This window comes from Pteronotus mesoamericanus, unplaced genomic scaffold (assembly GCF_021234165.1).
Source record: "Pteronotus mesoamericanus isolate MK-2021 breed Mesoamerican mustached bat unplaced genomic scaffold, CSHL_Meso_final contig_538, whole genome shotgun sequence".
Lineage (NCBI taxonomy): Eukaryota > Metazoa > Chordata > Mammalia > Chiroptera > Mormoopidae > Pteronotus > Pteronotus mesoamericanus.
The window spans coordinates 150,421-171,064 of record NW_026555197.1 but is presented as its reverse complement, the minus strand read 5'-3'; the positions used below and the strand labels follow the sequence as shown (position 1 = coordinate 171,064).

General features: G+C 54.8%; 2 protein-coding genes across 3 annotated transcripts in view; one reads left to right on the top strand and one right to left on the bottom strand.

Moving 5' to 3' along the window:
• The window catches only part of GRIK5 (glutamate ionotropic receptor kainate type subunit 5), a 51,656-nt gene extending 41,063 nt beyond the window's left edge, over positions 1–10,593 (bottom strand). Inside the window, exons 1-6 of the mRNA XM_054579510.1 lie at positions 10,170–10,593; positions 6,597–6,725; positions 6,141–6,305; positions 3,800–3,897; positions 3,542–3,707; positions 1,245–1,423 (exon numbers count right to left, since the gene is read on the bottom strand). Of these exons, the coding sequence (XP_054435485.1) occupies positions 1,245–1,423; positions 3,542–3,707; positions 3,800–3,897; positions 6,141–6,305; positions 6,597–6,675 (687 nt within the window). The 5' untranslated portion in view covers positions 6,676–6,725; positions 10,170–10,593. The remainder of the gene's footprint in view (positions 1–1,244; positions 1,424–3,541; positions 3,708–3,799; positions 3,898–6,140; positions 6,306–6,596; positions 6,726–10,169) is intronic.
• A 4,291-nt stretch (positions 10,594–14,884) lies between these two features.
• On the top strand, positions 14,885–20,247 carry ZNF574 (zinc finger protein 574). 2 transcript variants are annotated; one of them, XM_054579508.1, is made up of 2 exons: positions 14,885–15,007; positions 17,301–20,247. In XM_054579508.1, the coding sequence occupies exon 2, from the start codon at positions 17,321–17,323 to the stop codon at positions 20,006–20,008; it is 2,688 nt and encodes an 895-aa protein (XP_054435483.1). In that variant the 5' UTR covers positions 14,885–15,007; positions 17,301–17,320; the 3' UTR covers positions 20,009–20,247. The 2 variants fall into 2 exon arrangements, with proteins under 2 accessions (XP_054435483.1, XP_054435484.1); XM_054579509.1 differs by having other exon boundaries at positions 14,992–15,011.
• The last annotated feature ends 397 nt before the right edge of the window (positions 20,248–20,644 follow it).

Genomic DNA, 20,644 nt, shown 5'->3' with positions numbered 1-20,644 from the left:
CGCTATTGCCCCAGGTGGGATGCAGGTTTCATTGGAGGAGAGAATGATGCCCTTGAATGCCTGCAATGCTCTTTAGGTCATTTAAAAGACTGCCCTCTGGAGACAGGCAAAGGGACACCTGAGAAAGAGCGCATGTGGGGAGGATAACCTTAACCTTAACACCCTGCTGCCCCAAAGCCAGGTTTGGCTGCTAACATGTAGGGATCAGCCTGGTCACAGGTCAGATACACTGTCCCCACAATCTTTAAATGCACTTTGCAGCAAAAAGCAGCTAATTTCTCTCAAGATTCTTGTTTTGAGTCCCCCTTCTCACAGTCTCCAAGGAGGACAGAGCTAGAAGACCTCTCCAGGCCAGGAGTGCCCAATCCTGTCCCCACAATGGTCATTAGAACACTAACTGGAATCAGCTTGCACTGCTTGAGTGTTAGGAGCTGTTACCACACAGGTTACAGCCCATTTCATGACAAGAACATGCAGGCTTGAGAGGAAAGTGACCACTGGCCCCTTGGCCCACACAGGAAGCAGGGCCAGGACTCTGGCCCAGGACTGCCAGCTGCCTTCTCCCAAAATCTTTTCTCCCAGCCTTCCTGCCTTCAGAGCCCTGTGAAGTCTGTCCATACTTCTTCCTATAAGCTAGAATCAGCTGTGACATATGGTTTGAATTTTTTAAAAACTGGAGAAAAATAAATAATACAGGTTAGATTATGAGAAAAATTAAGAGCAGGGAAGCAATGAATGATGAATAAATGCAGGTCACTGGTGGATGGCAAATGGTGAGCCCACGGCAGAAAGTTCTGGTGCTGGCCCCTCCTGGGTGCCCTTGAGTTGATTCATTCCCCCTGGAACCCCAGCTTCTTCACCCACAAATCATCATCATACCTATCCGCAGGGTAGGTGAGACCCAAACTAAAGAACACATGCGAAGTGCTTCAACAGAAGGCAGGACGGGTGCTTAATAAAGATAGCAGGGGGCTCCCTCTAGTGTGGGCCAGATGCTGTCCCATGCACTCCCCTAACCCTCACAGCAACACACAGGGGCAGCAGCTATTCAGAGAGGGGAGGTGACTGTCCAGGGTGTAACCAGGGCGCAGCTGAGCTGAGACACAAATTTCGTGAGTATCATCAACATGTAGGAAGCAGGTTTCCACAAACCCTGTGATCACCCAGGCCTGTGGGCACTGGGCAATGTGCTCTGTTTGTTCCCCATGTTTCTGTCCCTGCCCCTGTAGAGACAGGGGACCCACCTTACGGAGGATGAGGTGGGAGATGGAGGCATTGGCATCGATGATAATGGTGGACACCTTGTCATCACGGATCTCCTTGAGCAGCGGCGTGGGGTCCCGGCTATCATCCAGCATCCTCACTGACAGCGTCTCCTTGGAGATGAGGAAGCCTCGTACCAGCTCCTCCAATCGCAGCAGGCCTAGGGGTGGGGTTGTCCCAAATTAGAGCCCCTCTGTGTGCCTGACTTGGGGCAAATGCTCCCTCCTCCTCACCACCATGCGGCAGCTGGGAAGAGGATAAATACACTCAAGAGACGGGGGTGGGGGGTGGCAGCTGCCTGTCCAGAGTGTAGCTGGCTGTCTTGGGGTCCGGACCCAGGGACCTGACACCTGGGGCTTCCCAAATTAAAATCCCAACCTACTGTTCCTCCTGACCTCCAGCTGCCTGCTTCCTGTCACCTTTCAGTGCCTCCACCGATATGTGTAACAGGCATCTCACACTTCACACACGCAAAGCCAAGTGCTGCTGTTCTCGCCCAAACCAGCATGTCTCCCAGGTCTAGACGGCAGCCTGACTCCCTCTCTCTCTCACACTCATGCCCAGTCCCTCTGAGCTCTACCTTCAAAACTCATCAGACCCCATCGAACTGCAGCACACCACCGTCACCGCCCTAGCCCAAGCCCTTGCCATCTCTTGCCTGAAACTAAACAGCCACGGTTGCCCTCCACAGAGTCTGTCCCTTACACTACAGCCAGAACCAGGTAAAGCAGATGTGTCCCTTCTCAGCCCCAAACCCACTAACAGCTTCTTGCTCGCTCAGAGTGAAGGCCAAAGCCTGCAAGGCCCCGCCTGATCTCATTATCTCCTGATCTTGTCTCCCTCTGTCACTCACTCTTTCCAGCCTCACACACTGTCCTGTGGCCTTTGCGCAGGCTAGTCCCTCTGCCTGGAACACTCTTCTCCCAGATACCACACAGCTCCCGCCCTTAACACCTTCAGATTTTTGCTCAAAAATCACCCCCTCCTGATGACACCCAAATCCACCATTACATTTCAAATTGCTCCCCTCATCTCCTGGGGGGGCAATGTCCCCCCGTTACCCTCATCTACTTGTCCACAGGACTTATTCCTTCTAACTAAACAACGTCCTCATTTATGTTCATTGCCTAGCTCCCCCAGTTAGAATGTAATTTGACAAGGGCAGGGATTCCAGTCTGGCTTGCACACTGCCATAACCCTAACACCAAGAATAATGCCTGGCACAGGGCAGGTGTTCAGTAAACACCTTTTGAAATAGGAATTCTTCCTGGAGGTTACTGAGCAAAAACTCTCTCTTTCTCTCCAGCTGCACACCCATAGACCCTCCAGCTCCTCAGACAGCTCCACCCGAATCTCAAAGACACCTCCAACCCAACGTGTGCCTCTGAACTAACTGTCCACCTCAGGCCGAACCTGGTCATTATTCATGACCCTGCCCTCGCCCCTCCCTCTCGGCTCTTCTCCAGTCCAGTGGTCTCTTCATCCCACTGCCACCACCTGAGCCCTAACCAGCCCCATCTACCTCCATCTCTCGCTGGTCTCCCCACTACATCTCACATCACTTTCCAGTCCATTCACTGCATTGCAGCCAGAGACAGCTTCCCACAATACACTCGCCTGACCCTATGTGGAAACCGTCACTGTCTTCAGGATGAAACAAACGCAAGGCCCTGTGTGATCATGCCCCACTTGAGTGTCCTGCTTCATGTTCTCATGTTCCTGCTGCAGGGAACATCTTTGAGCCTCTTAAAGAGGCCACACTTCCTGGGTCACAACTCTGCCCTGCCATGCCCTCTGCTCAGAACATGCTCCCACCCTTCTCCCCACCTCCCCACCCTGCAGATCCAGCTGAGATGTCCCTTTCTTGGGGATGCAGGCTCCAAACCTCCCAGACCTTTGTGCTCCGACAGCCCCTGCTCAGCCTCTAACAGAGCACATATCACTCCACATCATTGCTACTCAACAACTATGTCTTCCACTGGCCCTGGAGCTCCCTGAAGTCAGGGACCACACTGAGGTCTAGCAGGGACCTGGATCTGGCAGGTGCTTAGCACTATCTGTGAGCTAAATGGTCCCTTTGGGAAGTCGGGGGGGAGGGGTGTCTGTGGAAACAGAGCTCTGCCTTCCTAAAGGGGAAGGAACAGTGGGGTCTAAGAGAGCTGTGCCAGGGTCCCCCAGGCGTTCCAACCAGGAGGCACTGATGACTGCGTAGGAGACCAGACCACTTGAGAAAGGAGCTTGGGGAACAGAAAACAAAACATCCAGTTTCCTCCCTCACACTCGGCCTTGGCACAGATGAGGCTGGCCGAGGGGTAGTTGAAGGACTTGAGGATTCGGGAGACCGCCAGGCTGACGTCCTCGTTACTGGGGTACAGGCTGACAGACGCAAAACGAAGGTACTGAAGGCGAGGCGTCTCCTCGGGACCCACCTTGATGTGGGGGATCTGGACAGAGAAGGAGCCTTTGCTTCTGCCCTGCTCCCTCCTCCCCACCCTCACCTCCCAGGGACCCCCAACCCTGCTCCACCCCACCTCACCTCCTTCTCTCCACAGATATGGCTCACGGTGGAAGCAGATGCAGGGCTAGAGGAGGGCCCCAGCACAGACACGACCCCCTTGGGCAGGATCTGACACACTGCGAGGGGTAGGAAGAAACTGCAGAGTCAAGGACCCTTTCCCTTCTCTCCGTCCCCGCCCCTCAGGGAAACCCCACTCCCACCCCCCGCCACCCAGGAGTGGAACGGACAACTCCTCCACCATGCGGACCCAAAGGCCCAAACCCTGCCACCCTATGGACATAAGGATGGGGCACAAGGCAGAGAGAGACGGGGAGAAATGGCAACAGAGGGACTGGTCAAACCAGAGAAAACAAAGGAAGGGATGAAGAAGAAACACCAGGGGCCTCCTTCTGGCTGCAGATACAGTGCCAGGTTCCTTGGCCTTCATCTTCCTCAGCCTTTCTAACCATGCCACCATCTAGGGTGCATCCAACACCCTCCAACCTGAACCCATTTTTCTGTTGCATTTACTTTCTCCTTTCTTCCCCTTAAACATGTGTGTGTCTCAAGACTGGAAAGTAGAAGCTGTTGCTTTGTCTGCCCAGCGCTCATTCTCATGGCAGATACCTAACTTTTCTTCAGGGAACCACATGGTTCCCAGGATTGATTGTCATCCGACCCAAGGTCACAGAATTATATCTTCCTGGCCACAGGTATTGGTTCAGAGACCGAAACGGGCTCAAACCAGGCCCTGGAGAGCCTTCCCCAGGTCTGCTACAATTACTGCTAGGTTTGCTAAACTGGTGAGATGTAAGTTCTGAGCTGCCGGGGCCATATTGCTATCAACTGGGGAGCATGTCCCTGAAAATGAAGCCAACTTAGAGGAAAGCAGGACCCAGAGGTGAAGACAGAGAGATTCCTGGAACATCATTTGAGCACCTGGATATAGCCATGCCTGAAACAATCCTGAGACGTCATTTGAGTACCTGGATCCATCCTTGCCTGAAATTAATTCTTAAGCCTTTTAGTGAGTGACATGAGCTGATAAGTTCTCTTTCTTTCTTCAGGCAGCCGGAGGTAGGTTTCTGCCACATTCAGAGAAAAGTATCATAACTAAATGCCTTATCTCCCTCCAAACTTGCTCCTTCTATGCCTTCTACATTGGTGAGGGCCCTGCCATTTACCGAGACCAAATACCTGGAAATGACTCTTGCCTTCAATCTTCCTCTCAACAGCCAGTTAGACACCAGTCCTGTTTCTTTTTTTGTCCTCAAATTTCCTCACATCTGTTCCCTTCTCTTTGACCCCTTCTCCCCTACTCTATTTCAGGACTCTCAACTCAGGTGTGTACCAGCCTCCTCATTGATCACCTGAATCTAGCCTCCAGATTCACTTTCACCAGCCCCCTGGTCTAATCCATCAACAACTCCCCACTGCCCATCGCTGAAGGCAGCATCGTTCAGCCTCCATCGCAGGCCTCCAGGAGCTGGGCCTGCCAGTCTATCCAACCTCACCTCCCACTGCCCAGTCACACTCTAGCCCAGACGTCTCCCATGACCCCACTAAACATGTCCTGAGTCCAAGTGGTCAGGATGGCTATAACACCACACCCTATTCCTTGGCTTCAAATACTTCCCCCTCCCTCCCACCCCAGCTCCAGACTACGAGCACATGCCTGGAACACCATCTGCTACCTCACCCTCTATCCTGGCTTCTCCCATTTTGCATTCTGTGCTGCACCAGTCAAAAGGTCCAGGAAACATTATACCTCATTCTCCCTCTCAGTGATTTGAAATACACATGAACATAAAAAAGACTCTGATAAGTTCTGCAGGAAAGAAGTCTGTCTAAAATACCTTTGAATGCAGCCCTCCCAAAGGTCGACAACCTCAGCATGTCTGTTCACTGGACATCTACTAACATTCACCCAGTCCACAGTATTCCACAAATATTTATGCACCCCTACTTTGTAGCTTACTTTGAACACCACCACTCTTTCTATATATCTTGCTCACCCTACAGAGCTCAGCTTCAGTTTAGCCTTCTCCAAAAAGCCTTCGCTACCCCTGCCCCTGAGGTTCCTGCCTTACTGCCTGGGCCCCTCATTACTCAGCTCGGGGGGCCAGGTGCTCCTGGCCAGATATGAAGCTTAAATTTCAAATGAGGGCCTCAGCTCCTCCAGGATAGGACTGAGCCTGGTGCTATCTCTCCTCCCCATACCCAGCAGCACAAACTCTGAGAGGAAGGCAGAGCTGACATGAAGGAAGGAGCAGACAGAGTTAGAGGAGGAAAAGGCACGCTGAGGAGGTGGGGGCTGACAGATGCACTGAGGGCTACCAGCCTGCCCAGCCTCACCCCACACCCCTGTGGCCCTGCTCACTGGTGTCCGTTGTCTCGTACTGGCTGTCCCGCTGCAGCTCAAAGATGTCTACTTCCACTCGGGCCTTGGCTGGGACCTCGATGATCCCGTTGATCTGCTCCCGAGCCAGGGCCAGGGCTAGACGCTCGCCACGGCCACACACTGTCTGGTCATCCAGGATTGCAGCTGAGGGGACACATGGGTTGGGGACCAGATGCCAAGATCCTGAGGTAGGAATGGGGATGGGGACTGGGGTCTAGACTCCTGGGTCTGAGGCTGCAGAGAGCTGGAAGTCTAGACTCCTGGGTCCAGGGAAGAAGTAGCGGGGAGCTGCTGCTCCTTGTTGCTGAGGAGAGCGGAGACTGGAGGCCCAGATCCTTGGGTCCTGAGGAATGTCCTCCTTAGGTTCCCAAAGAGGAGCCCCGGGTCTGACGGGAGGGTCTCTGAGGAGGCAGGGGCAGGGCTGCAGGGCCTCACCCATGCGCAGTGATGACAGCACCTGGCAGCTGGGGCTGGCAAAGGCGACGATCATCAGCAGCAGCAGCTCAGCCGGCATCTTCCTCCCCTCCTCATGGGGACGCAGCTGCCGCGGCCCCCACTCGCCACCTGCAGGGATCGACCATAGGCAGATTGCTGATGGGGGGGGTCTCAGAGCCCCTTTGGAGGACTGCTGGACAGTGTGCTGAGCACAGACCCTGGGACATTGTGAGTGAACTCTGAAGGGCCACGCCCTCATTAGAAGCTGACGAGACAGTACTGAGGGCATTGCTAGGAACGAAGCTCAGGCCCAAGGAGCACTGCCAGGGAGGCGTTCACAGCACTCAGGCCCGAGGGGGAGAGCAACCACTAGAGAATATTCACAGCTACCAACAGGAGGGAGGCATGATATGGATCTCAGGTAAGAGCGAATTCCAGGGACCATCCCCACCCCAATAGGAAATCAAGAAGTGCCACCCCCAACCCAGTCCCGCCCTTGTCTCTGGGCAGGCAGCTGTTACTAGGCAACAGAAACGAGCTGGAGAGGATGCAATGGTTGCTAGGCAACCCCTCCCTGGCCTCACTTGCTACCTTCCTGACGTCCCTGGCTCCCACAATCCCACAGGGAGAGAGGCCTGGACATCGGGTTCTGGAGGGTAGAGTATCCAGGAGTTAGGAAACTTAGAGAGAGAGGGAAAGATGAAGAGAGACACACATGGAGACACACAGAGGTACCCAAGGCAGCTAAGGGACTAGAAAGAGTAAAGAGAGAAAAGGGAGGAAAGAGAGAGACAGAAAGGGAAAGGCTAAGAGGGGAAAATACAAGGAGACTCAGGAAGGGAGAAGGGGAAATACAAGCAGAAATATAAGGGCCCAGAAAGTTGGTAAGAAGACAGTGAACTGGGGCTAGAAATGGAGAGGAACAGAGGAGGAGAGTTACAGGGAGATATGGAAAGAAATAGGAGAGAGGAGGCAAGAGACAGGAGGGTAGGGAGACACAGAGGTGGAGAAAGGGCAGGCAGAAGAGACAAGACACAAGAGAGAGAGAACAGAACAGGAGGACAGAGAATGGAGACACAAACCACAGAAGATGCCACCAAAGAGAACCGGAAAGGAAAAGTAAGGCAGGGAGTGTACTGCCTGCTGAAGAAGGTGCCAAGCCACGCATCCCCCCTGCTCTGGGGAGTTAAAGAATGGGGTGAGACAGTGCACCTTTGCTTCCCATACTTGCTCCCCACTTCCAACGAGTTAAGAGATTCCTGAGGGTGCCCCAGCCTTCTGAAAGGGGACTACTGGGCAGAAAAGAGTTGGGCCAGATGTGTGATTCCTCCGGACAGTGATGCCCCAAAGGGAGGACACTGGGTTCCATGGGAGAGAGTTACTATGAGGTCCAGAGTGCTGGGAGGTGAGCCTTGGGGTCTCCTGCACCCCACCCAATCCCCAGGGAAGGAGAGCTTGAGCTGGTGAGATGGCAAAATGAAACCTGCTAGGGGAGGGCAGAGACACAATGCAACACTTCAGACTGTCCTTTCTGTCCAAGAAAATCGAGGCCAGGGCAGCAGGAGACCCCGGCAGTCCCTGCTCTACCCCGACTTCCACGTGACCTTGAGCAAATCTGTCTGTCTCTCTCTGGGGGCTGCTGGGGAAGACAGGCTGTGGGGGTGAAAGGGCATACTGGACAGGCTGGGGGCTGCAGAGTGCAATTTGGATCTAAGGTGAAGGCTTGTCAAAGGTGGAGCAGCAAGGAACGCTGGGACACCCACAACTCACAGGGGAGGGGAGTGGAGGCTGGGCCTGGGAGAGAGGCAGGAGTGGAGGGTCATCCTGACACATCAGGGGATTCTGGGGCAAATCAGGGAGCAGAAACTAGAAGATGGAAGACTGAGGAAGAGATAGGGGCCAAAAGGGCAGGTTCCCACAGATGGCAGACACAGGCAGGAGCAGAAAGACAGAGACAGAGTGCAGGGCCAGGGGTGGAGGCAGCAGATGGACACAGATGCACAGGAAGGCACAGACATAAAAACAAAAAGACCTGAAGGAAGTAAATGGGACTAAATGAGAGAGAAAGACACACAGGCATCGCCTAGAAGACACCAAAGGAGACAGTAACCAGAGGGAGGGTGTGAGAGAGGACGGGCAAGAAAATCAGGCAGGCCTGAGCCCCACAGGCTCATGGACTTAGGCTGAAACACAGCTGCCAACTGAGCGGAACGGGCTGAGTTAGGAGCCCTGCCATGGGAGGGAGACAGACAAGTGGGCAGGTGAGATACTGATATTGATATCAAAGGTGAGAAGGCAAATTGGGTTAGAGAAGGCAAATGGGGTGAGAGCACAAAAAGAAAAATGACAACAGGTAAAACGAGTGTGGGGAGGAAAGAAATCACAAAACTCTGAAAAGAAAGCTGGCTTATCAGAAGGAGACAGACAGAAAACGTATGTCAGAGCCACACAGCAGATCTATAGAAGAAGGGGTGAGCGGGAAGACACAAGATTGAGAGAAAGGGACTGATACAGACTCACAAACTAGCATAGAGGGAGAGTGAAAGGGAGGAAAACTGAGGTGGAAAGGAAGACTGAGTAAGCTGGAGGGACACAGGCAGGGGCAGGGCAAAGCACCCCTACAGGGGAGCAAGTCCGCACAGAGGTGCATCCACTCAGGTTGCCGGGCACTGTGGGAAGTGTGAGGCATTGCGGGGAGAGGGGACAGAAGAGGGAAGAGAATGAGCAGTGGTTGGCAAGATCACAAAGGAAAAGAAAAGACAAAGTCACAAAGTGGACCATGGAGCAGGGCAGCGGCTAAGGAGTAAGGGATGGAGGGAGTGGACCCATAGTGAATCCGGGGAAGAAAGGAGAAAAGCGAGAGAAGGGAGAGGGCCTCCAAGCCCAAGGTTAAAGAGGGAGGAGGCCAGGTGAGCAGAGGCCCAGGCAGAGCACAGAGTAGACAGAGAAAAGTGGCAGGAGGACTAGACTAGGCATGAGAGCCTCCAAAAGAGACAAGAGATGGGGAGTTTGGAGACAGATGGAGAGAGATCCACACAGACATACCAGGCAATGATGAGGCTAATGGCAAAGAAGAGAGAAGTTGAGCAGAGTCAGAGAGAGGCCCAAGAGCCACATGAAATGGGGATTCAAATATGGACAGACATTTCCATGAGATAGAGACCGGATGGGATGGGGAGGGGTTCATGGCAAGCAGTGAGGATGAGGCTCAGCAGAAAGAGGGAGACAGAAACAGAATGAGAGTGAGCAATCGGTCATCGCAGACCCAGGCTGGATAGAGCAGGGGCGGAGACGTGCCAGCAGTCCGGAGAAGGAGTGAGACCACAAGGAAGAGCCAGTCAGCTCCTCAGGGCCCCAGAAGCTGAGGGGCAAGGGTGAGCTGTATACCCAGAAGAAGGGGTAAGAAAGGGCCCAGGGGAATGGAGGCTGGGGAGATGGCAGGTCCCTGGTGGGGGAGGGTATTTGCTACCCTGGAAGCAGGGAAATGTAGGGGGCCCCTGCCAGGCAGCAGTGAGCCCAGCCTTCCAGGACTCAGGCCGGCCCCAGCCCAACCCCTGCTCTGCAGACACTTACGGATCTTGGTGGGACGGAGAGCTGGGCTCCCTCGAGGCCCGAGAAAAGACAGCGGGGAGATGCTCTGGCACTGGATGGCGGTGTGGCTGGGGCGGGGGGAGAGGGCAGTCCACAGGGCCCCCTCCCCCGCCTCCAGCGGTGGCCCCCAACTAATCCAAAACGGAGGCTCTCAGGAAGCAAGGAGGAAGGAGAGGTGGAAGGACAGGTGGAAGAGGAGAGAGTGGGCTGGGGAAGGGAGGAAAGGGAAAGGAGAAAATGGAGGAAAGATGGGGAGAGAGGAGAGGGCGAAGGAGCAAATGGAGGGGAAGGAGGGAGGAAAAGAGGAGAGGAAGGTGAAAACGGGAAGGATGGGGCACAAGCAAAGCCGGGGGAGGGGGAAGCTGGCCCAGGAAAGGGCCCCTGCCCCCTCCCCTAGCCAGGCCGGCCTGGGGGGGCCACTGGGGGTGACGACTGGGTGGAGACAAGGAAGCCAGCCATCAGGAGAAGTGGGGGAGGGGAGGGTTTGATGGGGGGGAGGGGGTCACCCCTTCCCCCCTCCCCCCAGCCTTTTGGCCCTGTCCTGGATGAAGCAAGGGCCTGGAGTCCTCAAGCCCTCAGCCCCCAAGGGAAAAGCATGCTGGGGGCAGGAAGAGGCCGAGGAGCGGAGGGGCTGGAGAAGATGGGGTGCTGAGAGACCCAGAGAGCCAAAAAGGGGGCAGGCGAGATGGAGAGATGGGGAGGAGGGAGAGAACAAGGGTGGGGGAGGATGGAAGGAAGCAGGTGGGAGAGGAAGGCAGAGGAGGGTGGGGTGTCCTGGGGGGTGTCCAGCCCAGGGCTTGGGTGGGAGGGCCTGGCCACCGACTCCTGGTCCCCTGCGAGGATCAGCCTCCGGCTTCTGGTCCCCAGCTGGGCCTGCCTCCCTGCTGGCCGCCACTGCTGCCTGCTGCCGCCACCGCCACTGCCACCTCGCCTCCCCTCCGAGGCCCAAGCCGCTGCCTGCCTGCCCGTCTGCCCGCCTGCCACCCGCGCTGGGTCCTGGAGCCAGGGGGGGCGGAGAGATGAGGGAGGCAGGGAGGAGGGCGGGCTGAAGGCAGGGAGGGAGGCAGGCAGAAAGAGAGGAGGGAGGGGAGTCAGAGGAGGGGGAGCCCGTATTGGTCGGGGCTGGGGGGCCCGCGAGAAGAATGCTGATGAGGAGAAGGCCCTGCATTGGACAGAGGGCCCACCCCCAGGCCACCCCCTCCATCACAGCATGCCACCGCCCTGCCCAGGCAGCCCTTGGGCAGGGGAGCAGAGAAGATGAGCGGCTGGGAGACCTGAAGAGAAGGCTATGCTGCTGGGGGAGTGGGTTTACAGGGATGAAGAAACATGCAAAGAAAGAGAAAGACAGCCATCAAGACCCACGGAGTTGGACCAAGGTCCACAAACCCCACAAGGACAAGGACAGGGGCAGGCCCAGAGAAAAGAGAAAAAGGCCCATGGAGACAAGAAAGCAAGCCATACTGACAAGAAAAGGACCTTGGAGACAGGGCAGCTGAGGACCCAGAGAGCCCCTGTGAAGATGGAGAAAGGCCTATGGGAACAGAAAGCCCTTCTCAGGGATGAGGAGTGGTCCATGGTGATGGGGGAAGGCCCACAGAAATGGGACCAAGAAAGCACATCACAGAGATGGGGGGAGGGCCAAGGAGAGTGAGAGGAGGTCACAGAAATTAGGGGAGACTCACAAAGATAAGGATGTAGATACATGAGGCCCATTGAGGCAGGAACAGCCAGCCCATGGAGATAAGGGAAAAGCCCCCAGAAATAGAAATAGCCCCCACAGAGGTGAAGGGATGGGTGTTGAGTGTGGGAATTCTCCATAACGCATGGAGAAATCCTTGGACCTGTGGGCATGAGTGGGTGGGAACAGAGGCCCTAAGTTCTGTAGTCACCTGAAGAGAGGCAGTGAGAAAGGGCAGGGAACTGGAGGGTAGAGCCAACCCAAGTGGGAGACTTCCTCCCCCTCAGGAGGGAGCTGAGCAGGGCATGGGGATGGAAGAGAGAAGCAGCAGTACAGATCTTGGAGTGGGGGTGGGTGGTTCACGGCTGGGGAGGGGGGTGAAGTTTGGGAGGAAGGAACATGACAGTTGGCGTTGAAGGCTGAGTCCATGACTCACCACCACCCCCAACTTCTCGTGACGGGGAGGAGACACTGACACACTCACGTGCAGCATTCCAGCACACATGACTGCATGCCTCGAGCACACATATGGCATGTGGCAACTCTCACACTGGCCTGATAATGGGAAGTCCTCTGCAGCTGGCATGTGGGACATCCCTGACATACATCTGACACACACATCTGATCCTGAAGGACTGCCAACTTTGCACACACTTCTTCACCTTACCTGAGCAATACCTATGGCTCCCCAACACCCATTCTCAGCTTCAGCTAGGCCTGAAAGCCCAGATTCACACCTGCCTTTAGGCCCTTGCCTATGCAGGGACTCCAGCATAGAATGCCTGTCCTCCCTAAATTGAGCCATAAATCCTAATACTGTACCACTACCTCAGGGAAAACTGATCCAGGCCTCAGCTTACTCCTGTATCATCTGAAGAGAAGGGTCTAGCCAACCCAGTAAGTTGGGAGGTCCCAGCTGGCTGGCATTTTGAAGTGGAGAGGAAGCCTCAGCAGGATTCAGGATCTGCCCAAGGACACAGAACCTGTCAAAGACTGAGCCTAGCTTCCAGGTTCTCTGGCTCCCACCCCAGGCAATTTCACCCTGAAGGAAAACACAGATTAACTAGCTTTAGAGCTCACTGATTCCCACCAACTTCTTTTCTCTCCTTCTTGCATTTATCCATTTGACATGCTACTGTGTCCCCCCTGCCAGGCAGTAGAGCCTAGGGGTCATGAGTGTAAACTTTGGAGTCAACTCTTGAGTTGGGATCCTGTCTGTCTCTTCCTAATTAATGGACAAGTTACTCAACTTCTCTGGGCCTTGAGGTTTTTTTGTAAAGTGAGAATAGTTCCTCTCTTCTAGGGTTGTTGAGAGGATTAAACTGAGTAACACATGGAAAACACTTAGCACAAAATTGAACACTTAATACACTCAGAACATGCTTGCTGTTATTACTTGCAGTCCTAACAAAAACAACTTTTACATAGCTTTTGCCCTGTGCCTCACAACAATCACATAGCACAGGGACCATTGTCCTCAGATAGGGAAACTGAGGTACCAGGGAGTTGACTTGCCCAAAGCAACAGCTGGGAAGTAGCAGGATCAAGATTCCAATCCAATCCAAACAGCCTGCTTTATGTCTTATTCTTTAATTTTTGTTTATTAACTTTAGAGAGACAGAGAAACATCGATTTGTTGTTCCACTTACATATGTATTCATTGATTGCTGTCTGTACCCTGACTAGGGATCCAACTTGCAACCTTGGCTATGGGGACAACGCTCTAACCAACTGAGCTACCCAGCGAGGGCTCCAAGCAGCCTGTTTTTAATTACATGGTTCCTGTATTAGAGAGTTTAATCTAGTGGAAAATCAGGACAACCAGGTAGACCAATTGAATGACGTCACAAATTTATGACTGAAAAGTCACACCTAGGCCTTACGCTGGGTTTCCAAGTCCCCTAGTAGCTTTTTAGCGTCAGGAAGGTAAATGACCAACTCCTCTGAGACTCACTTACTCATCTGAGGAATGGAGGTGAGGGCAGGTAGACCAAGTCAATCTCTTACGGCTCCCCTATCCTTGGGTTTCAGCAGTAGCTCTAGGAACATTTATAACAGTTCTGGCTGGGGCAAAGCCTGAAGGCCAGAAGGGAACGGTGAATAGGGACAGACACAGCCCCTTAGATACAAGGGACTCTGTCTTCCCTAAGCTGCAGGGGGTCAATAGGAAGGAAGCAGAGTCCATCTACTACAGGGTCATTTCCTTCAGGTTCTCAAACTGGTTGTGCTTTAGGTTACCTAACCACTCCCCACTCAGCCCCCACACACACTCCCTGTTTTTTCAAATGAAACTGCCTATCTCTTCTTTTCCTTTTACTACATTTTCCATTTTCTCCTTTCTCCTTCAGGGTTTCCTCGGATCCTCTCTTTTTGCTTTTCTTCTACCATTTCTCCTCTCCCTTTCCTCGAGGGTCCCTCTGTTTTTCTCCCCTTCCTTCACGCTGCCTTTATTCCTCGCTTCCTAACAAGGGAACCTGGAAACTTAAGTTCCCCTTTTCCTCCCTCCCTGTGATTGCTTCGGTAGTTTCCTCTGCGCGCTGACTGGCGCTTCCCTCGCTCCCAACGCTCCTCAGGGGTTCCTGCGCCTCAATTCTCCCGCCCTCGCCCTCTGGGTATCGTACACCTCAATCACCCCGACTTCCCCGCGACCCCTACGCGACTACGCGTCCCCAAGATGGCGCCCGAAGCCTCACGTCGCTGCCCGACGTCATCACGCTGCCCTCCCCCTCGATAGCCGTCAGGCGCAGTCGACAGGGAGGTGAAGGAGGACCATTCTCTAGAGGACTTAAGGGGCAGGCACTATCAATCCGAAGGCCAGCCGAAGAGAAAACGTCGCTAGGAGATTGGTTGGGAGCTAAAGAGGTTCCAGACGCTCCATACCATTGGCCGAAGGCTCGGAGACGTAAGCTCCGATTAGCCAAACGGCAGTGGCCAGGCGGGCAATGATTGGGCGCGTTTGGACGTAGCGCGGCGCTCGGGGAGGAAGGTGGGAGGGGCGTTGCTGAGGGCAATTGGGGGCGAAAGCGAGGCTGCGGAGCAGGCGAGAGGCGACGGCGGGAGCTAGAGAGGGCGCAACGCTAGGGTGGCCGCGCGAGGGGAGCGGCTGCCCGGGCCCGGGCCCGGGGCGTGCGAGACGGCGGAGGTGGGTGAGTGCGGGCGGGCGCGCGTGCGGAAGGCCGGTCTAGCCGTTCACCCTCCCGTGCGGCCTGCTTTCGCCACCCCGCCTGCGCACTGAGGGCCGGAGGGGGTGCGCGCCGGCCGTGAGTGCGGAGCAGCACCAACCGCCGGCAGGGCGGGCGGGCAGCCGGGCGGGGGCCGGGCCGGGGCCGGGCCAGGGCGGTGGGTGGGGAAGGAGTCTGTAGTCGAGTTATGGGGCTGAGGCCTGGGTGGGAAGGGAGGTGTTAGAGCTGTCCTCAGGAGGGGCTCCATGGGTATTGGGAGCACAGGGTTTGGCCATGGGACAGTCCAGGACTGAAAGGGGGTGGACGGTTGGCGGTCATTTGGGTGCCCCGGGAGTTTTAGGGCGTGAGGAAAGAGATAATTAAGTTAATGTAAAGAGGAGATCGAGTTATACCTGGAGAGAATTAAGCCAGTGAAAAGGGTCTTAATGTGAAAGATAACAGGAAATGGACATCCCTAGAGGGCAAATTTAGAGCTGAGGGAGAGGTCCAAGTGTGAAGAATGGTGTTGCATTAAAGTGAAGAGGAGTTAAACCAAAGTGAAGGGGGTTGGATTGAGAGAGGGGTCTCTGTGCAAAAAGGATTACACGAAAAGGGTGTCTGGGTGTCCCTAGAATAGGTTGAGTGGAGGTAGTCCTTTATGAAAAGTACAGCGAATTAGGTCAAGGTGAAGAGTAGGAATTGGGCTTCTTGAATGGGGGTTGGGGTGGTGAGAAAGATCTATGTGCAGGGGACAGCGGAGGGTGCCTGGGTATCACTGGGATAAGAATGAACTGTTAGATTAATAAGAAGTTGGGGATTTGAGTAACCCAGAGTATGTAATAGAGTGGTTGGTGAGAGGGTCCAGATGTGAGGAAGAGGGAACTGGCTGCATTCTATCTGGGTTAGAGTGGGGGTGGGGAGGTTCTGTCTCAGAAGGAAGGATCTGGATATCCCTAAAGAGAATTTGGGCAGGGGGAGGGTCTGTGTGTGAAAAGAACTCTAACTATTGCAAAGGGTAGTCTGGATATCCCTGAATTAGGTTAGTGTATGTTCGGGATCTTTTTGCAAAGAAGGGGAATTAAGATGATACAAAGGGGGTCTGAGCATCCCTGGAATGGGTTAGGGTGGGAGGGGGTTCTTTTGAGAAGAAGAAAACGTTAGGTTAATAATGCGGGGGGGGGGGGCATCTGGGAGTCCCAGAATGGTTTAGGGTAGGTCTTTTTGTAAAGAAGAGGGGCTGGGGTTGGTATGAAGAGGGTGTAAGTATCACTGAAATGGGTCAGAGTAGTTGTAAGTAAAGGCAAGGGATTTAAATCAACAAGAAGAAGGGATCTGGGTATCCCAGAGGGAGATAAGAATTGTAGATGAGGTCTTAGTGCAAAGAAAAGGTGATCAATGTGAAGAGTGTCTGGGTACTCTGGAGAAACAAGTTAAGGTGGTGGGGAAGGGTCTAGGTATGAGGAAAAGTTAGGTTTCTGTGAAGATGAGTCTGGGATATTCTGGAAGGGGGTTAGTGTTGTGAGAGAGAACCTTTATTTGAAGAGGAGGATGGGGGTATCATGGAAGAGTGGTTAAGTGGGAAAGTCTGGGAATGGAGATGGGTTAGACCAATGTGAGAAATGTTGATTGGAGAAAGGGATAGTTTGATGTAAAGATTCTGGGCACCAGAGGGAGAGAGTTAGTGTGGGTAGAAGGGATTGTATTTAAAGGAGAATCATTGTACAACGTGAGGGTGCTGAAAGGTGTGGGCATTGGGCAGTTTGAGTGGTCTGGGTATAAAAAGGTTGAAGCAGAGTGGGAGGTGGTGCAAAGGAAGAGCTAGGTTGGATAAAGCAAGTGGTTAGAGCCTTTGTGGACTCCCCTGGGTACCTAGGAGTGGGAATGGGGTAGTGAGTTGGTAAGGAGTGGAGTTGCTGGAAGGAGGTTTGAGTGGAGAGGACACAGGTTCCTGTGTGATAGATGGGGCCTTGGGTTAGCTCTGAGGCATGGGAGAGTGAAGGATTGGATAGGTTATAAGAATCTGGTGGGTGGAGTTTGATTCCATTTGATTTAGAGGTGAGAATTGGGTAAAATCACCAGGAAGGGACTGCTGGGAAGATTTTGTGCTTAGTGCTCTTGTGTGTTAGGGAGGCAGGTAGGAGTGGAAAAATGGAAGCAGTAAGTTAGAGGTAGATACAGATTTAGGTTGGAGGATGGTAAAGGGAAAGAATCCTGGGAAGAACTGAGGAAGCAATGGCTTAGTTGTGATATATCCCCAAATCTCCTCTTTCCCAGCCCAGGGCCTTCCTGCCACCATGACTGAGGAGTCAGAGGAGACGGTCCTGTACATCGAGCATCGCTTTGTCTGCTCTGAGTGTAACCAGCTCTATGGTTCCTTGGAGGAGGTGCTCTTGCACCAGAACTCCCACGTGCCCCAGCAGCACTTTGAGCTGGTGGGCGTGGCTGACCCTGGAGTCACAGTGGCCACAGAGGCAGCTTCTGGCACAGGCCTCTATCAGACTGTAGTGCAGGAGAGCCAGTACCAGTGCCTGGAGTGTGGGCAGCTACTGATGTCACCCAGCCAGCTCCTGGAGCACCAGGAACTACACCTGAAAATGATGGCGCCCCAGGAGGCAGTGCCAGCTGAGCCACCACCCAAGGTGCCCCCCCTGAGCTCCAGTACCATCCACTATGAGTGTGTTGATTGCAAGGCTCTCTTCGCCAGCCAGGAGCTGTGGCTGAACCATCGGCAGACGCACCTTCGGGCCACTCCCACGAAGTCTCTGGCCCCCGTTGTCCTGGGGTCCCCAGTTGTCCTGGGGTCCCCCATGGGTCAGGCCCGTGTGGCCGTGGAACATTCATATCGCAAAGCAGAAGAGGGTGGGGAAGGGGCAGCTGTTCCCTCTGCTGCTGCCACCACCACTGAGGTGGTAACTGAGGTGGAGCTGCTCCTCTACAAGTGCTCTGAGTGCTCCCAGCTCTTCCAGCTGCCAGCAGACTTTCTGGAGCACCAGGCCACCCATTTCCCTGCTGCTGCCCCAGAGTCTGAGGAGCCTGTGTCACAGCAGGAGGCGCTGATCCCATCACCAGCAGAGGTGCCTGTGACTCAGCCTGATCCCCTGCCATCTGACCACAGCTACGAGCTGCGTAATGGCGAAGCCATTGGGCGCGATCGCCGGGGGCGCAAGGCCCGGAGGAACAACAGTGGAGAGCCAGGTGGGGCAGCCACCCAGGAGCTCTTTTGCTCAGCCTGTGATCAGCTCTTTCTCTCACCTCATCAGCTACAGCAGCACCTGCGGAGTCACCGGGAGGGTGTTTTTAAGTGCCCTCTGTGCAGTCGTGTCTTCCCCAGCCCTTCCAGTCTGGACCAGCACCTTGGAGACCACAGCAGCGAGTCTCACTTCCTGTGTGTGGACTGCGGCCTGGCCTTTGGCACAGAGGCCCTCCTCCTGGCTCACCGGCGAGCGCACACCCCAAATCCACTGCATTCATGTCCATGTGGAAAGAACTTTGTCAACCTCACCAAGTTCCTTTATCACCGGCGTACCCACGGGGTGGGAGGAGTCCCTCTACCCACAACACCAGTCCCACCAGAGGATCCTGTCATTGGTGTTGCTGAGCCAGCTCCAGCAGAGACTGGAGAGACAGAGGCCCCAGAGCCCCCTGTGTCCGAAGAGAGCTCAGCAGAGCCTGCTGCCCCAGGCACCTACCGCTGCCTCCTATGCAGCCGTGAATTTGGCAAGGCATTACAGCTCACCCGGCACCAGCGTTTTGTGCACCGTCTAGAACGGCGTCATAAGTGTGGCATTTGCGGCAAAATGTTTAAGAAGAAGTCTCATGTGCGAAACCACCTGCGCACACACACAGGCGAGCGGCCTTTCCCCTGCCCAGACTGCTCTAAGCCCTTCAACTCACCTGCCAACCTGGCCCGTCACCGGCTGACGCACACGGGAGAGCGGCCCTACCGATGTGGGGACTGTGGGAAGGCTTTCACCCAAAGCTCCACACTGAGGCAGCACCGCCTGGTGCATGCCCAGCACTTCCCCTACCGCTGCCAGGAGTGTGGAGTGCGTTTTCACCGCCCTTACCGCCTTCTTATGCACCGCTACCACCACACTGGCGAGTACCCCTACAAGTGTCGCGAGTGTCCCCGCTCCTTTTTGCTGCGCCGACTCCTGGAGGTGCACCAGCTTGTGGCCCATGCTGGGCGCCAGCCTCACCGCTGCACATCCTGTGGGGCTGCGTTCCCTTCCTCACTTCGGCTCCGCGAGCACCGCTGTGCTGCTGCTGCTGCCCAGGGGCCGCGGCGCTTTGAGTGTGGCACCTGTGGCAAAAAAGTGGGTTCAGCTGCTCGGCTGCAGGCGCATGAGGCAGCCCATGCAGCTGCCGGGCCTGGAGAGGTCCTGGCGAAGGAGCCCCCAGCCCCCCGAGCCCCGCGAGCAACTCGCACACCAGTTGTCCCCCCAGCAGCCCTTGCAGGCACTGCTACTGCAACCCCTGCAGCCCCTACCCGACGCCGGGGCCTGGAGTGCAGTGAGTGCAAGAAGTTGTTTAGCACAGAGACATCCCTGCAGGTGCATCGACGCATCCACACAGGTGAGCGGCCATACCCTTGTCCAGACTGTGGCAAGGCCTTCCGTCAGAGTACCCACCTGAAAGACCACCGTCGTCTGCACACAGGTGAGAGGCCTTTTGCCTGTGAAGTATGCGGCAAGGCCTTTGCCATCTCCATGCGTCTGGCAGAGCATCGCCGCATTCACACTGGCGAACGTCCCTACTCCTGCCCTGACTGTGGCAAGAGCTACCGTTCCTTCTCCAACCTCTGGAAACACCGCAAGACCCATCAGCAGCAGCATCAAGCAGCTGTGCGACAGCAGTTGGCAGAGGCAGAGGCTGCTGTTGGCCTGGCAGTGATGGAGACTGCAGTGGAGGCGCTGCCCCTGGTGGAGGCCATTGAGATCTACCCTCTGGCTGAGGCAGAGGGTGTCCAGATTAGTGGCTGACCCTCCCCATTCTGTTTAGCAGCACCATGCCCTGTTCCTGAAGAACCTCCAACACCCCCTTAAATTTCTGTACATATAGTGCCTCTTTCTCCATCCCTCCTAGCCGCTGTATAAGTTCTGTAATGATTTATACCCTTCTGAGGGGCGTGCTGGGATCCTTGGTAGATATAAAGGTACCCCTCACCCTTCCACCTGTTAGCACTGGTGGCCCCAAGGTCAAATAGTCAATAAAGACTGAGTTGGACATTTATGTGCTTTTGACTAGCTTGGCTGTGTGGGGTGTAATTTGGGAGCCATGAGCCCAGGGACTTTCAGTGGCCGTGTTCCAAGCATCTAGAACAGGGTCTGGCAAGTAGTAGTAGTTCAGTAAATAACTGCTGAATTGAAGAGGACCTGAATTGCAAGGTTAAGACTCCTGGGGAGCTGGGACTTCATTCAATTCTAAATAAAGGCAGTATGGCTCTCTTGCCACTAGAGGTCCCCACAGTTTCCCAGAAAACTGAAGCTGTTTTCCTGGTGGTGGGAACATTTGGGGAAATGAGGTTCTCACCAGAGCTGTCCCCCACTTCCTGGTGTGATAAGAGTCTTTTCCTCAGGGACATCTGCTTTTCTCACTATGGATCCCTCAGGGCACAT

Bases quoted from the DNA above. Each gene is read 5' to 3' on its own strand.
- ZNF574 (XM_054579508.1), top strand. From the start codon at position 17,321: ATGACTGAGGAGTCAGAGGAGACGGTCCTGTACATCGAGCATCGCTTT.